Source organism: Babylonia areolata, chromosome 14 (assembly GCF_041734735.1).
Source record: "Babylonia areolata isolate BAREFJ2019XMU chromosome 14, ASM4173473v1, whole genome shotgun sequence".
Classification (NCBI taxonomy): Eukaryota; Metazoa; Mollusca; class Gastropoda; order Neogastropoda; family Buccinidae; genus Babylonia; species Babylonia areolata.
Window position 1 is genome coordinate 27,030,376 of NC_134889.1, and position 18,074 is coordinate 27,048,449.

General features: G+C 44.9%; 1 protein-coding gene across 1 annotated transcript in view; it reads right to left on the bottom strand.

Moving 5' to 3' along the window:
- LOC143289564 (uncharacterized) overlaps positions 1–18,074 on the bottom strand; it is a 41,548-nt gene that overhangs the window by 1,786 nt on the left and 21,688 nt on the right. The window contains exons 8-12 of the mRNA XM_076598581.1: positions 17,520–17,780; positions 7,724–7,954; positions 5,026–5,228; positions 2,794–2,890; positions 833–1,292 (exon numbers count right to left, since the gene is read on the bottom strand). Of these exons, the coding sequence (XP_076454696.1) occupies positions 833–1,292; positions 2,794–2,890; positions 5,026–5,228; positions 7,724–7,954; positions 17,520–17,780 (1,252 nt within the window). The remainder of the gene's footprint in view (positions 1–832; positions 1,293–2,793; positions 2,891–5,025; positions 5,229–7,723; positions 7,955–17,519; positions 17,781–18,074) is intronic.

The window sequence follows — 18,074 nt, forward strand, 5'->3', positions numbered from 1 at the left end:
ACATAAAAAGTAAATATCCATTGGACAAAGACATTCTCAGCCTTTTGATTTTACGTCATGCACTATATGAGTAACCAATACTCAAATCTTATTTAACTCAAATCAACAACCTCATATCCACACATGCAGAAGAAGATACAGTCTTCACGAAATCATAGCATCTAGAATCAATAAGTTCGTTACATGATTATAATTGATTTTCTTTCCGATATAACCTAGTGAACACAAACCGAATGTTCTATCGAAATGGCCAAAAGTTATCCCTTCACCCAAATCAGATGATCGTTTTCATCAAAACCTTTTCCATGTTTAGTCTAAAATATAATCAAGAATATTAGATGTTCATCATACTTCAAGAAACACAAATGTGAGCACCCTGAGGCTTCGTCTCCGAAAAAAGGGATCTAACACACACAGACACACACACACACACACACACACACATCATGTCACGCGCAACATTTTTAACAGTCTATCTCGTTGGTTGTCACAGTCCTCTAAACTCTAGCATGTGAACAAAAAAAAACAAAAAAAACCCCACTTAATCTTAAGATATCATCATAACCACCATAAAACTGTTAGCAGACTGCATAGAAAACATGTACACTATTCCACATAGACCCTACCCTCCAGGCTCAATCCCCAGCGTTCTGTGCTCAGTCCATAACAGTGATAACAAAAGGTGGGTGGTGGGTGGGGGGACGGGGGAGGGGGTTGGGGGAGGGGGGGGTTTGGGGGGGGGGGGACGGGGGAGAGAGCAGGGGTAAGTGAAGAATCAATCTGTTACTCAATCCCAGTTGTAGTCTCCCCCTCCCCCCCCCCTTCTGCTCACGTTCTGTCATCCGGACAGGCCCACACGGGGATGTGATCTCCGTACAGGTATCGGGCCAGTCTGGTCAGGACGGACTGTACCCTGGACACCGTCATCCCCACCACCTGGACAGTCAGCGGAACCCCGTACAGAACCCCGCTGAGAACCCCATACACGTACAGCCTGACCTCTGGAGAACCGTTTCCCACGTAGAAGAAGGACAGCAGCGCCAGCCACAGCACGTTCAGCAGCAGCAGTCCCGCCAGACAGCGGTCTCTGAGCCGTTCCAGACCAGAGGCCACCTCCGCCCTCTCCAGCCCTACGTTGACGTCATTGGCCAGCAAGGTGTGACGTAGCCGTTCCCAGAATTCCAGCTCGGCCTGTTCGACGTCATTTCCGTCCGCCATCTCCCGCCTCATGGAGGTCACCATCCGTTGGATGTCTCCGGTTCCGTTGGTGTGGTCTTCAGAGAGAAGGCGATCTGTTGCAAGATTTATGCCAGTTTCAGTTGTTTTTTTTCAGGAAGTGTCACGGTGTTCGGGAAGAGCCCCGCTGCTGTGCAGATACCTGACCAGCAGCATAACCCGACGCGATATACCAGGCCTTGAGTGCATATATGCACAGTGCCCTTGCCTGAAAGAAGCTGTTATATAGCAACAATTTTCTGCATTTTGATTACAAGTTTTAATGACATGCCAAGACTACTGTTGTTCTTTTTTAAAATTTTTTATATTACCGTTTTCGGTAATTACTCCAGTGTGTGTGTGTGTGTGTGTGTGTGTGTGTGTGTGTGTGTGTGTGTGTGTGTGTGTGTGTGTGTGTGTGTGTGTGTGTGTGTGTAAATATCAGAGTGGGTTTCTTCTACAGAATTTTCCCAGAAGACAACATTTATGTATGTTGCCAGGGATTCTTTTTCAGTGCCCCGACAAGGGACACAGGTTTACCGTTCTCATCCAAAAATGACAAGACGCCCAGTTTGATTTTTCAGTCAAACTTGGAAAAAAGGGCGAGGCAGGGATTCGAACCCAGACCAAACCCCCCACGGACACTATTTTGGCAGATAAGCGTCTTAACCGTTCTGCCACCTTCCTCCGTGTCAATCTTAAGGAGATGGCGTCCGCCTATGAAGCGAGAGAATCTGAGCGCACAGGTTCGAATCCCCACAAGCGGCAGTATTTTCTCTCCCTCCACTAGACCTTGAGTGGGTGGTCTGGGCGCTAGTCATTCGGATGAAATGTTAAAGCGAGGTCCCGTGTGTAGCTTGCACTTATCGCGCACGTAAAAGAACCCACGGCAAGAAAAGGGCAGAAAAATCCGCTTTGGTAAGAAAACATACATTTGCACACAGAAAAATAAGGATGGGCGGTGCTGCACGGGCGCAATAGCCGAGTGGTTAAAGCGTTGGGCTGTCAGTCTGAGGGCCCTGGGTTCGAATCACGGTGACGGCGCCTGGTGGGTAAAGGGTGGAGATTTTTACGATCTCCCAGGTCAACATATGTGCAGACCTGCTAGTGCCTGAACCCCCGTCGTGTGTATATGCAAGCAGAAGATCAAATACGCACGTTAAAGATCCTGTAATCCATGTCAGCTTTCGGTGGGTTATGGAAACAAGAACATACCCAGCATGCACCCCCCCGAAAACGGAGTATGGCTGCCTACATGGCGGGGTAAAAACGGTCATACACGTAAAAGCCCACTCGCGTGCATACGAGTGAACGCAGAAGAAGAAGAAGAAGGTGCTGCACTGTAGCAGTCTGAATTTCACACAAAGAAATTTATTGTGACAAAACGTAATACAGTACAATATTCTCCGTTTGTTACAAAACTATAATTGTGTTGAACATGGAGAACAATATATATTATTTGAAATGAATCACACACACACACACACACACACACACACACACACACACACACACACACACACACACACACACACACACACACACACGACTGTCATATAACCACAGATATACGCGTACCTCTTGCTGGTGAATCGTGATCTTTGTTCTTTTTCCTTCGTTTCATCAGTTTCCTCAAACTGGGGATACATTCCATTTTCGGTGATTTGGCTGATTGCTGCACACACACACACACACACACACACACACACACACACACACACACACACACACACACAAACAGACACGCACACACAGTCATACTTGTTTTTCTTCTCCCGCCCCCCTTATTATTATTATCATCATTATCATTATTATTATCAATCAAATTGTTTATCCATTTTTGACACAATGTCAATCAGAGACATCAATTTGAATTCTACTACCATAACAGCAACTATTTCTACTATTGCTGCTGCTTCCACAGCTACAAAAGCACGATACTACTTCAGCTACAGCAATAACTACTACTTTTGCCACAGAAACAGCACTGATAACGACAACAGCTACTACTACCACTACTGCGGCTGTTGTTGAGGTTCCTTCAAAAACAGAAAGGACTATAAAACTATCACAACTACTGCTGCTACTACTGCTGCTACTACTGCTGCACCAACTACTACTACTACTGTTACTCTTGCTACTGTTGCTGCTACTCATCCTCTTGCTATTGCTACAATACGAACAACAACAACAACTACTACTACTACTACTACTGATACAACAACAAATACAATAATACTACTACTATCACTACGCTACCACTATTGCAGTTGCTACAACTGCTGCTGCTGCTGCAACTACTACTGCTACCGCGACTGCTACTGTTGTTAATACTGCTACAACAATAACAAGAACACCAACAAGAACACCACAACATTATTATCAATACTACGACCACTACTACTGTTGCTGCTGCTGCTACTACTAGTAGTACTGCTGCTGCTTCTACAACAACAACAACTACTACTACTACTAGTACAGGTTCTGCTTCTACTACTACTACTGTTGCTGCTGTTGCATCTGCTACTATTACTGCTGCTACAACATCATCAAACAACAACAACAACAGCTACTACTACTACTACTACTACTACACGACGGAATCCCTGGTGACTACTACCACTACTACTGCTGACGGAATCCCTAGTGCCTACTACTACCACTACTACTGACCGAATTCCTAGACCTTACTACTACTACTGACGGAATCCCTGGTGCCGACTACTATACTACTACTACTGACGGAATTCCTACTCCTTGCTACTACACTATTACTACTTTGTGCATATCTGTTATGCATGTGTGGGTGTATGTGTGAATGTTTGTCTTCATGTTTGACATTTATTTGCTTATTTATTTATTATTATTTTTTTTTATATTATTATTATTATTAGTAGTAGTACTACCTTTTTATATTATAATAATTATTTATTTATTTATTTATTTATTTATTTATGTAAGCTTATCTATTATTTAGTCACCTTTTTTTTCTCAAGGCCTGACTAAGCGCGTTGGGTTACGCTGCTGGTCAGGCATCTGCTTGGCAGATGTGGTGTAGCGTATATGGATTTGTCCGAACGCAGTGACGCCTCCTTGAGCTACTGAAACTGAAACTGATACTGACGGAATCCCTGGTACCGAGTACTACTACTGTTACTACTACTGCTGACGGAATTCCTAGTCCCTATGACTACTACTACTGCCATATTGACGGAATCCCTAGTCCCTACTACTACTTACTGACAGAATCCCTAACGACTACTACTACTGACGGATTCCCTGACGATTACTACTGCTACTACTACTACTACTGACGGAATTCCTAGACCTTACTATTACTACTACTACTACTACTACTACTGACGGAATCCCTGGTGCCGACTACTATACTACTACTACTGACGGAATTCCTACTCCTTGCTACTACACTATTACTACTGACGGAATCCCTGACGATTACTACTACTGACGGAATTCCTAGTCCCTATGACTACTACTACTACTGCCATATTGACGGAATTCCTAGTCCCTATGACTACTACTACTACTGCCATATTGACGGAATCCCTAGTCCCTACTACTACCACCACCACCACCTTACTGACAGAATCCCTAACGACTACTACTACTGACGGATTCCCTGACGATTACTACTGCTACCACTACTACTGACGGAATCCATAGTGCCTACTACTGCTACCACTACTACTGGCGGAATCCCTGGTTGCTACTACTACCACACTGACGGAATCCCTAGTGCTTACTACTACTACTACTACTACTACTACTACTACTAGCAGCCATACTGACGTTGTCTCTGGTGCCCCAGCTCTGATCGACGATGTTGGCGGTGCTGTAGAGCGGCAGGAGGATGTGCATGGCCGGGAAGAAGAGGAGGTAGGCCAGCCCGAACAGCATCTTGTGCATCTCCAGGGGGTGCAGCACAGCCCCCAGCAGCAAGCCCAGCGTCAGTACCACGATGACGCCGTAGTGCTGGAACTGGATGGCCCCTTCTGTGTGCCAAAAGAGAGAGAGAAAAAACAAAACAAAGAAAAATAAAAATAAATATGAAACAATGAAATAAAATAAATAGTAAAAAAAAAAGAAGTTATGGTCAGTCGAGATCCGATTATACTGTCCAGGAAGAAGAGAAATTTTGTGCAAACTAATTCCTTTCTCAGTTTTTTTTCTGTTTTTGTTTTTGTGGGGTTTTTATTTGCGTGATTTAAGTTATAAACAAATAGTAAAAACGGTCATACACTTAAAAGCCCTCTCGTGGACATACGAGTGAACGTGGAAGTTGCAGCCCACGAACGCAGAAGAAGAAGAAGAAGAAGAAACAAACAGTAAAGAGTGGTAACTCTCTCTATTCACAAGGTACACAACTTCAAGTCAATACTGCTTACGCTACCGATTCAGCTAGCACACAGGTCAATACGAGGTGCACTGGAACAAACCCAGACACTTCTTCAAAAATCAGAAGTGCCGGGCTTGTCCTTATACCGATCATTTGACATGTGCTCACAGCAGCAATGACGTGATTTAAATAGTTTTTCTTTTTGTATGTAGAATAGGATTTTATAAAGCCTTCCGAAATATGAAGAGGGCGGCAGGGGGAGGGAGGGGGCGAGACGGGGAGGGGGGGGGGTGAGGGGGGGAGGCAGACTGACGGAAAAGTAATTTTGAAAAATCATGCGGTTTTTTCGTTTGTTTTGTTTTGTTTTTTGTTGTTTTGTTTTTTGTTCGTGCTCAACTTCTGACACGATGGGAAGGCCATACAAGTACACGTGCCTGCGAGCGGCGTGGCGTGGTTTTGTTCTCGCACACCAGCATACGTGTTGAGCAGGCTGGAAAGGAAGAGATCCAATTGGTTTGGTGACCATTTCGTCTGGGACCAGCAGAACAGTACAGGTGGCAACTGAGAGAGAGGAGGAGGAGGAGGAGGAGGAGGAGAGATGTTTCTTTTTTTTTCAGATTCAGATTCAGATTCAGATGGTTCATTCATTTTAGCCCTAAGCCCCTCATGAATGGACAATGTGAACAGACAATAATCATATCATTTAAAGCCTGAACCGGACTATAAATGGCGGGCGATTTGAATCAAGCCAGTTTCTCACCAGAGTCTGACACTGTGACGTCGGTGAAGGTTTATTCAAAATAAAAGCCTAATAAAGCTACGGTTTGGCTTCATTTATGGCAGAGAGCGAGATTTGCCTAGCAGCTTCCAATCTAGACCTGAATTGACTTTGGAAAGTACAAAATGTGTCAGCTACACGTAATACAAAATTTGAATGCAGAGAAAAGGGGCGGAGCTAGAGCCGTTTGTGTTTGCGCTAGACGTGTCTGTCAGATAAAAATAGCACCAGCACGTGGTACTGTCCGGTGAGAATTGGAAAGCATGCAGACAGCCCCTCGACGTTGGCAACCGTAAACGACCACATTGTGTGGCAAGAGTACACGGATATCTTTCTCCGCTAACAGTGAGTCGGTCTTTGTTTTGCTTTCACCTCCCACATGTTTACATTTCTACCGGACACGTGCTCGCGCTTTTTATAGATAAACTCCGCCCCTTTCCCTTTTATGGATAGGCTGTAGTGCGCATGCGCAACCTTGCTCTCGGGAGTTAAGACTTTAAGATGACCTCTTGATGGTATCGCTCAACCTCAAGCCCGTCCATTCTGGGATGTTGTCCTCCCATCTCTTCCTCTGTCTGCCTCTCCTTCTCCCTCCTTGCACTGTGCCCTGCAGGAATGTCTTGGCAAGCCCTGATGATCTCAACATCAGCAAGACCTCTACCACGTCTTCGTGGATTTCAAGAAGGCGTTTGACCGAGTATGGCATGCAGCTTTATGGGCCACCATGAGGTTGTATAACATCAACGCCAACCAGCTATAGATATATCACGTTAATCAGGAACATCAAGAAGTGAGAATTTCCCTTTTTCTAAATGCTTTGTAGCAAAACAGAAACAAATTTCGCACAACATCATGGTCAGTACAAGACAACAACAGAACCAGTTTGAAGAGACAAGGTTGTCGATAGTATCTGGGTCGAATAAAAGTTTCTCTGATTTCTTTCAGTACTTCACAACAAAGAACAAAATGAACTTCATCTTCTTTTGAACGTTTACACATTGGACAAATCAAATCTTTCACATTTTTGCATCTATTCCTATGTACGGCCAAATCAGAAATACCCAGTCTAAACCTTGTTGTGATATACTTTACATGTTTATCAAGATTCAGAAGCAAATATGGGGAGAGAGAGAGAGAGAGAGAGAGAGACAGACAGACAGACAGACAGACAGATGCAAAGACAGAGAGACAGAGAGACAAACGGACAGACAGATGCAAAGACAGAGACAGAAACAAGAAAAACACACACACACAAAGAGAGAGAGACAGAGAGACAGACAGATACAGACAGACAGACGGACAGACAGACACAGACAGACAAACAAACAGACAGACAAACAGGCGAGACGGAAACACCATTCTGCAGCACCGACCGCTAGCCACGGCAGCCAGGAGGTAGTAGCACCCCCCAAGGGCCACGCAGGTGAAGGCCGTGCCCAGGGTCAAGGTCAGCACTGTGGTGGTCACGGTCTGCACGTGCGCGCTGCTGCACGTGCACAGGAAGGCGTAGGCACAGAAGGCAAAGGTCAGAAGAGGGGTGGTGTACACATAGGGGACGTGGAACACTTGCTCCAGGCCAGCAGTGATCATAACCGTAGCAGTGCCTTTGGGAGATGATAATAGTAATAATAATAATGATTATAATAATGATATTAATTTTAACAATTAGTATTTATATGGCGCTGAATCTTGTGCAGAGAAAAATCAAAGCGCTTTCACAACCGTCATTCGCACGCATGCATAACTCTAAAACTGAAAAAAAAAACACCCCAACAAAAACAACTGAAGACAAGGAAGAGGCAGGGGAGGGAGGCTATCTTGGGAAGAGGTGGGTTTTAAGGCCAGACGTGAAAGAGCTGAGTGCGTAGACGTGACGAAGTGGAGGGAGGGGGATGGGTGGGTGGTGGAGAGAGAGCTCATTCTAATTGCAAGGTCCAGAGAGACAGAGAAAGAACGGCGGCCGACAGTGGAGTGTTTGAATCTGGGTATGCGTAAAAATAGTGGATCCGAAGCCGATCGTAGAGAGCCAGATGGATTGTAGAGGTGAAGGCAGCCACAGAGATAGGAAGGGGCAGATTTGTGAATACATTTACAACAAAGGGTGCAGATCTTGTACTTTATTCTGTGTGCGACAGGGAGCCAATGGAGATGTTGTAAACGAGGAGTGATGTGCTCAGATCTTCTCTTTCTGAGGACAAGTCGGGCAGCAGAGATGGCGATAAACAGTAACAATAATGAAGTTTGAAATTAAAATGAGGTCAGGAGATCAAATAATTAACAAATAGTAAACAGTAGGTTTGTGAAGATTTTACTTACAAAATTTGTAGATTGTATTTTTGATTGTGTACTATTCATAATTGCGTAGTATGATTTGAGTATGTGTGTGTGTGTGTGTGTGTGTGTGTGTGTGTGTGTGTGTGTGTGTGTGTGTGCGCGCGCGCGCGTGTGTGTGTGTGTGTGTGTGTGTGTGTGTGTGTGTGTGTGTGTGTAGGGGGTGGGGGAGTGTCGGGGGGGTGAATAATTTGATAATGGTTTGCGTCTTGTGTTCAATTTTTCCTTTTGGATATTGACGTTGTTTTTTTTTTCTGTTTGCAAATGCATAGGGCTTATTCTTAAGATTAGGCGCAAATGCTCATGGTATTGATAATAATAGTTTATTTTGCGAGGCCATGGCCCCATTTGAAAGAGTGATTACTTTTTTTTCTGGTCTTGTATTAAGCATATAGTCTTACCACGTGCATACAAACAAAACTCTGTTCTGGTTAACCTGTGATAAAAGTACGTCTTTTTTGGAGAGAGAGAAAGAGAGAGAGAGAGAGATGATATATATATATATATATATATATATATATATATATATATATATAGAGAGAGAGAGAGAGAGAGAGAGAGAGAGATTCAAATGGTTTAATGACTTAAGCAACATGCTCATATCACCGTGGAAAACACGCTCCCCCCTCTCCCACCCCTTCGAACGTTCCCTCCCTCCTACACTTTTCACAACATTCTATTGCTTTTCATAAGGAAGACAAAACAATATCTAACGGTATGTATACGCACAATCATCGTAGACTACTGCTGAGGTTGATATCTAAGTAACCCGAGGCCATCGACCCGATTACGTAGTCACAGAGAGGGAGGGAGGGAGAGAGAGAGAGAGAGAGAGAGAGAGAGAGAGAGAGAGAGAGAGAGAGAGAGAATATTCAAATAACATTTGTCAATTTAACTATCTTCACAATCGATTAACATACATTTCCACCAACGAATCAATTAAACAGTGGCAACATAAATCGAATGGCATTTTGCATGCTAAGAATTGGTTTTCGAAATGAAGCTTTGTTTGTGAGATCATTTACGCTGAGTCCCTTCGCAGTCTTATGCTATGGTAAATAAATTTTGCTAAGCTGTTTGAATGTTGCACATCACACAAACACGCCATGGGATGTATTTTAAGTTTCTTCACGTTTTCTTTTGTAAAATATTTCTGTCTTAAATCATCGGTTGCTGTGCACATCGACAGAAAATGCGTTTCATCTTCCAATCGGCATTTACACAAAGGACACGATAAATCTACCCCATAGAAGAAAAGCGTAATTTATGTGTTTTTATGTCAGATATGCCAAGCCTGAATCGAATGAATGTGTCTCGAAGTTTAATATTTTTGATACTTTTGAAGTAAGGTTCTAAAGATAATTCAGTTTTGAACAATCTGTACACAGAATATCTTTCACGTTCCTTGATTCTTTCATTCCACCCTTGAAACCAGCAGTCAGATATACGTTCTTTATATTCTCGTAAAAACCAGTTAATCTCTTGTACCCCTTGATTAAGCCAAACAAACCCAAAACCATAAATTGTTAAATGTCTCTGGACATCCGTGACCCAGCAATCTTTACCATTGTCATGAATATTAAGAAGCATGTTGTATGATTTCTTAGGAAGTCTACTATTTTCCATTCTGGTAAGACGTAGCCAATATCGAATTGCATTTACTTTTGCATCTATCCATAGTGGTTTCCTGCCCGTTTCACCATATACCATGTCGTTTGGCGTTTTTGGAGATACATTAAGAAGTTTTTTTAAAGCAAATAAATGTGCCTTTTCAATGCGTGAGTCGTTTAGCAAGCCCCAAACCTCTGACCCGTATAAAAGCATGGGTTTAATTTGTGTATCAAATAATTTGAAGACAAGCGATGGAGTTACATCACCAATACTCCACATGGTTCTAAATATATCAAGAATTCCAGCTTTTGCTTTAGTTATATGTTTGTTAAGAGAGAAAGAGAATGAAAGCCGAGTGCTGAGCAAAATTCCTAGGTAATTGTAAGCATTAACAATTTTTATCTCCGTACCTTTGTAAAACCATCTTTCTCGACTAGCAATGTACCCACCCTTCCTAAAAATAACAATATTCGATTTTTCCAGATTTACTGTGAGATTAAGGGAATCTGCATTCTTTGCTAGCAAAGTCAGCTGATGCTGTAACCCAACTGGAGTGAATGATATCAAAGCTACGTCGTCAGCAAATAGCAATATAAACAATTCGTAAAAATCTGGGTAAAGCTGAGCTCCATGTTTTCCATTACTAACAATGTCAGTGGCTAGTTCGTTAATAAATAAGGAGAAGAGTAATGGGCTAGTTATTTCCCCTTGTTCGAGTCCTTTTTGACAAAAAAGAAAATCTGACAGTCCCGACCCGTCCCCACTTCTGACTCGGAATTTTACCGTTTGGTACATGCTTTGAATTGCGAAGAATATTCTCCCACTTAAGCCATGTTTCAAAAGTATAGGCCAGAGTTTACTGTATGATACAAAGTCGAATGCTTTCTTGAAGTCGATGAAGGCAACATAAAGTTTTTTATTTTGTGCTAAGTATTTCTGAATGACTGCAAAGAGTGTAAAAATATGATCTATTGTAGAGTGATCCTTCCTAAAACCCGCTTGCTCTTCTCCTATACTTTCATTCTCCTCGATCCAAGTGACTAGACGCTTATTAAGTATATAACTGTACAGCTTACTACATACATTTAAAAGGGAAATCCCACGATAGTTATTTGGGTCATCTGTTTTACCTTTCTTGTAAACTGGTTGAATAATTGCTTCTGACCAAGACTCTGGGTATTGCCCAGTGCTAAAGGCTTGGTTAAATAAACGTACCAAAAATGGTGCAACAGTACTTGCAGAGTAGATAAATACCTCAGGAATTAAAGTATCAGGGCCACCAGCTTTATTATGTTTTAAATGGTTGATAGCATCAAAGACTTCATCAATTAGAATATCACCGTTTAACTGCAAATTGAATACATCATCATGATCACATCCATCATGGATAATTACTTTCTTTAGATCCATAATGTTTATGGCATCAAATACTGTAGCAAAGTACTTTATCCATTCTTCCTTTGAGATGTTTCCATTAATAATTTTCCTTGATGATATTGACTTAATGGTAGCCCAAAATGTTTTTGGGTCATCGATACTATCAATAATCTTATTTTTCATATGACTTTTATACATGGCGGATTTTGATTTTAACAAGTGTTTATATTCATGTCGCTTTAAGAGGTAGTCATCCATCTTTTCATTTAAACCACTATTTCTATATTGTCTGAGTGAACGTTTTGTAATTGCTTTACTTTCTCGGCATTCTTTGTCATACCATTTTTGTTTGCGAGCATGATTTGATACCGTTATTTTCCTCTCCATGCATGAGGAAGCTTGCACTAATATTGATGTAAGCCTATTCACAGCTTCATGCATATCGGTCTCAATCAACCTTGTTGCCAATAGTAAATTATCCAGCAGGCTGTCTAGCTCGTTTTTTAACATGTCTAATTTTGTAGGATCCCACACAAGCTTTTCTATAACAATAGGCTTGTTCCTTATTGGAATCGACTGAGTACTTTTTGTGCACCTCAGCTGACAAGTGATTGGCATATGCTGAGAGTCTATCCTCTCTCCTATGCTCATTTTCTGCGGCAAGTGAGCAACCGTACGTGATATAACAAAATAGTCTATTACACTATTTCCTGCGCTAGAAATGAATGTAAATCGACCATTGTCGTCACCAGTGCAGTTGCCATTGAGGAAAACTAGATAAAAAAGTGCTCCTAAATCTAGGAGTTTTGTACCGAAATCATTTTCTCCCTGATCTTCAGAATTTCTTATTTCTTGATCTGAAAGCGATCTATCTTTCCATTGTTCAGAATAACTTTCAACATGCATCCTCATAATAGGCTGCTTATTGGATGTTCTGGCATTGAGATCGCCACATATAAAGAACGGAACGTCACCATATTTCTCAACTATCTGTAACAGACAGTTTTCAAGCATTTCAATCCCGTCATTAAAGTCAGAGCCTGCATAGAAAGGTGAGCCTACAGGTGGCAAGTATGTGTAAACAAGAAACATATCGTTACTAATACCGAAGAGATTCTTTGACAGCTTTAAAATGATAAGGTTATTACCATCGAATTCAATTCTTTGAATGTATTTTTCAATAGTTTTCCGAACCATAACTATGACACCACCCGATTTTCGACCAGTAACGGATAACTTAACGGCTGGTGAAACATACAATATGAAATCTGAAAAAACGTCAGTTTTTGTATCTGAAACAAATGTCTCAAGTAAACAGACTAAATCAAACTTATTTAAATAGTTCACGAAATCTGTATCCTGAATTTTAGATGTAAATCCAGCGATATTATAAGAAAGGAATGAAACATATTTTATATTCATAAAAACAGGGCCTTGGCCTCTATCCTATTTATTACCTGGATGACCATCAGTCTTTTTCTTAGTCTGCTTTTTAGTTGCATGCCTTCTTTGTTTGTCTGAATTCTTATTTGGAACATGTGTCAGCCACGGTTGAATAGCAGACTGTCTGTACGACGTACGGCGCCCTCTAGTCTGTCTTGGTGAAAATGCAGGAGCCATGGCGTTGAGGTCTGACACGGGAGCAGTTCCCTGACTCTGGGCTGAAGGGGTGCGACTGTGACCTGAGCATGTGGACCTAGTGGGCAAGGTTGAAGTACCAGGACCCTGATCTGCTAAGGCGTTTCTCTGGGGCAGGTGTGGAGGGGCAGGTCCCTCACCTGAGAAGACGTTCCTCTGGGGCTGGTGTGGAGGGGCAGGTCCCTCACCTGAGAAGACATTCCTCTGGATCTGGTGTGAAGGGGCAGGTCCCTCAACTGCTGGGACATTCCTCTGGGGCTGGTGTGAGGGGGCAGGTCCCTCACCTGAGAAGACGTTCCTCTGGATCTGGTGTGAAGGGGCAGGTCCCTCACCTGAGAATACGTTCCTCTGGATCTGGTGTGGAGGGGCAGGTCCCTCACCTGAGAAGACGTTCCTCTGGAGCTGGTGTGGAGGGGCAGGTCCCTCACCTGAGAAGACGTTCCTCTGGGGCTGGTGTGGAGGGGCAGGTCCCTCGCCTGCTGGGGCATTCCTCTGGAGCTGGTGTGGAGAGGCAGGTCCTTCACCTGCTGGGACATTCCTCTGGAGCTGGTGTGGAGGGGCAGGTCCCTCACCTGATAAGTCGTTCCTCTGGATCTGGTGTGAAGGGGCAGGTCCCTCACCTGAGAAGACGTTCCTCTGGATCTGGTGTGGAGGGGCAGGTCCCTCACCTGATAAGTCGTTCCTCTGGATCTGGTGTGGAGGGGCAGGTCCCTCACCTGATAAGACGTTCCTCTGGATCTGGTGTGAAGGGGCAGGTCCCTCACCCGAAAAGACGTTCCTCTGGATCTGGTGTGGAGGGGCAGGTCCCTCACCTGCTGGGACATTCCTCTGGGGCTGGTGTGGAGGGGCAGGTCCCTCACCTGATAAGTCGTTCCTCTGGATCTGGTGTGGCGGGGCAGGTCCCTCACCTGCTGGGACATTCCTCTGGGGCTGGTGTGGAGGGGCAGGTCCCTCACCTGAGAAGACGTTCCTCTGGATCTGGTGTGGCGGGGCAGGTCCCTCACCTGATAAGTCGTTCCTCTGGGGCTGGTGTGGAGGGGCAGGTCCCTCACCTGATAAGTCGTTCCTCTGGATCTGGTGTGGAGGGGCAGGTCCCTCACCTGCTAAGTCGTTCCTCTGGATCTGGTGTGGAGGGGCAGGTCCCTCACCTGAAAGTCGTTCCTCTGGGGCTGGTGTGGAGGGGCAGGTCCCTCACCTGATAGGTCGTTCCTCTGGGGCTGGTGTGGAGGGGCAGGTCCCTCACCTGATAAGTCGTTCCTCTGGGTCTGGTGTGGAGGGGCAGGTCCCTCACCCGAGAAGACGTTCCTCTGGAGCTGGTGTGGAGGGGCAGGTCCCTCACCTGATAGGTCGTTCCTCTGGGGCTGGTGTGGAGGGGCAGGTCCCTCACCTGATAAGTCGTTCCTCTGGGTCTGGTGTGGAGGGGCAGGTCCCTCACCCGAGAAGACGTTCCTCTGGAGCTGGTGTGGAGGGGCAGGTCCCTCACCTGATAGGTCGTTCCTCTGGGGCTGGTGTGGAGGGGCAGGTCCCTCACCTGATAAGTCGTTCCTCTGGGTCTGGTGTGGAGGGGCAGGTCCCTCACCCGAGAAGACGTTCCTCTGGATCTGGTGTGGAGGGGCAGGTCCCTCACCTGAGAAGACGTTCCTCTGGGGCTGGTGTGGAGGGGCAGGTCTCTCAACTGCAAGGACGTTCCTTAAGGACTGGTTCGGAGGGGCAGGTCCCTGACTTGCAAGGACGTTCCTCTGGAGCTGGAGTGGAGGGGCAGGTCCCTCACCTGCGAAGACGTTCCTCTGGAGCTGGTGTGGAGGGGCAGGTCCCTCACCTGAGAAGACGTTCCTCTGGAGCTGGTGTGGAGGGGCAGGTCCCTCACCTGAGAAGATGGTCCTCTGGGGCTGGTGTGGAGGGGAAGGACTCTGGTCTGGAAGGTCGCTCCCATGAAGTTGGTCGGGAGAAGCTTTTCTCGGGTCCTGGCTAGGTTCGGGAATCCCGTGTGGTTGGCCACTGTCTTGAGATGCACATCTCTGAGGATAAATTTGCGCTGTACGCACCTCATTCAATGGCTGGTCTTGCTCTGGTTCTTCGGGCATGGTTTCTAACGTTGTACCCCAAGTAACCATACTCAGCTGATCAAAATCGGGATCTGACTGCTCACTGCTGGCGTCATCCAGTATGTTTTCTCTAGAGACAGGGAACCTATCAGAAAAGCTCTCTGTGCTGGATATCACCTCGAATGGTCCATGACTAGCTTTCAACGTCCAGTGAGTGTTCACTGATGAACGAGGCTTGTCATGGGTACAGAATCTTGTTGCAGGGGGAGACCCGTCACTGATGCACAAATCTGTCTGTTCTCTGTCTCGAGTCAGGCTGTCATTCAGTCGGCTGTTACAGGCGTTCGGCCCGTTAACCTTTAAACTTGGTTCCCTACTTTGTGTTCTGGGTTGGTAAGCTGCACCAAAGTGTCCCATCGCGTGATAAGTGCCGGTGTGGACTGTGCTGTTGCTGTTAACACAATTTCTACTTCTGGAGGGTGTGGAAAAGGAATCTTTCTTTGGAATCAAAGGCGATGTTTTCAGTTTGCCGTTGACGAAGTAACCGTGTATTCCCTGCCTTCTGAGAGCAGACTGTCCTCAAGTTGTCACGCAGAGACCTGTTCCGTAGGATTTCTATTTTGTCCCTCCATTGTGTGAACTTCACTATCACCGGTCCTGAATTTCCTGGTCCTGATGTTCGTCTGTTATTGCCTCTGATTTTGCTCATTTCTTGTATGTCCGCAGTTGTAAAAGGAACAGAAAAATGTCCTGAATTATTTAAAATATCAACTAATCTCTGTGCCCGCGTTTCTTGTGAATCATATGGAATTTCTTCGAACCCCCAAATCTTCAAATTATTTTTTCTAACAAGGATTTCCAAACGATTGACCTCTCCCTTTAAGAAGGTTACATTATCTTCCAGAAAATTTACACGTTCCAGTGTTTTCTTTTGTTCTTGAGCAACAAACTCTAAAACTAGCTCGTTTTGTACTAACCTCTGTAGAATGTCTTGTGGTGTTGGGAAAGGTGGACCGGGGTTTGATTCAATATCACCACACGCCAGAAGAAGACTGGAAAGAAACACTGACACAACAACCAGCAATGATGAGTTTTTCTCCACAAAAGTCAAAGTCGGGCAGACTAACAGTTTGTGTCGTCTCACTCCTCTGAAACTGGGTGATTTACCCACAAACCAGAAACTGACAGCAAGCATTTTGACCCAACATTGAATGTCATTTTGAAGAACGTAAACATTGTTTTCTTTTCCAAGCAGAATGAAAGTTTCACACGGAGTGTCCACAGTTGGACAAGTGACACACACACACAGTATCACGAAGGCAGCGAGAGTTGTGCGAGCCAAGCTCACGGGCCAACTGAGTTTGAATTGCACGGACCTTGATCGCTGTGATTTGCACAGTCTTTTCTGCATGAAAAAATTAAAAGTCCAATAAAAACTACCACAAGTTGTCCGCCACGATTAATTTGGTACTGGCATGATCAGCAACTTGTCACGATCAAGCTAATATGAAAAGTCACGCACTCACATTAATGCCAAATGGCTTAATTAGCATTCTTGAAGGAGCCTGACACATCGTCGACTGGCCTGAACCGTGATCACCACTGTATCCCAAGAGAGAGAGAGAGAGAGAGAGAGAGATGTGAAGAGAGAGAGAGACAGAGAGAGAGAGATGTGAAGAGAGAGAGAGAATGGAAGAGACAGACAGACTTTTGTTCGTTTGTTCGAGCATGGATGATGGCGTGTTCTCTTTGCATGTGGAAGTGAGGTATGCATGGTGACACTGCATCCCGATTACCCGATCAGTACTTGGCACAAATATGCATATTAGCCATCAATTATCAACCTCAGAACAAAAGAACGGAGCTCCACAACCCGCAAAAAGCAACAACACGTTCACCGTAAAGATTCCCCCCAGCATTCTACAGTTTCGAACACAGACAGACAGACAGAGACGGACACACACACACACACACACACACACACACACACACACACACACACACACACAGATACATTCAGTTTACACACAAACACCCTCCCCCCCCCTCCCACCCCACACACAGAGACCCCCCCCCACACACACACACACGTGTCTAAGCCTCCCCAATAAACACCAACCCTCACTCACTCCCCCTCCCTCCCCTCCCCCTCCCCCCCCCCTCTTACCTGGAATGAGGAGGTTGTTGATGAACATGTTGAGCAGGTAGATGACGTAGAGCAGAGTGAAGCACTCGTTGTTCCGCACCAGTGTGGGCACGTTCCATACCACCAGGACCATGTTGGCCATGTCCGAGAGGTTCCAGCGACGCCGCTGTGTGAAGAACTCACGGAGGGTGTCTGGACAGTAGGTACCGTTGTGGGCAAAGGCACTGTACCTCAGTCGCCACCCGTGCACCATCATCAGTGTCGACATCCAGCGGTCTTCGCCTGGGACCGCATTCAAGACACACACACACACAAAAAAAGACTTTCCCTTCAGGCAAGTTTCCTCTTGACATGATGCAGGTCCGTGGGCACAGTTTAACGTGAAGGCTAAGTAACTGTGCGTGCAGGCAGCTAACCCATCATTAACCCTTTCACCGCCAGTCAATTTAGAGTACCAAATTCCCTTGTGGTATAAACACAGAAAAGATAGTGGCTAAGAATAGCTGGGGATTCACTCTGTGATGTATAGAAAATATGGCCTATCTTACCACTGAACATTTAAGAGCAGTAGGTTCA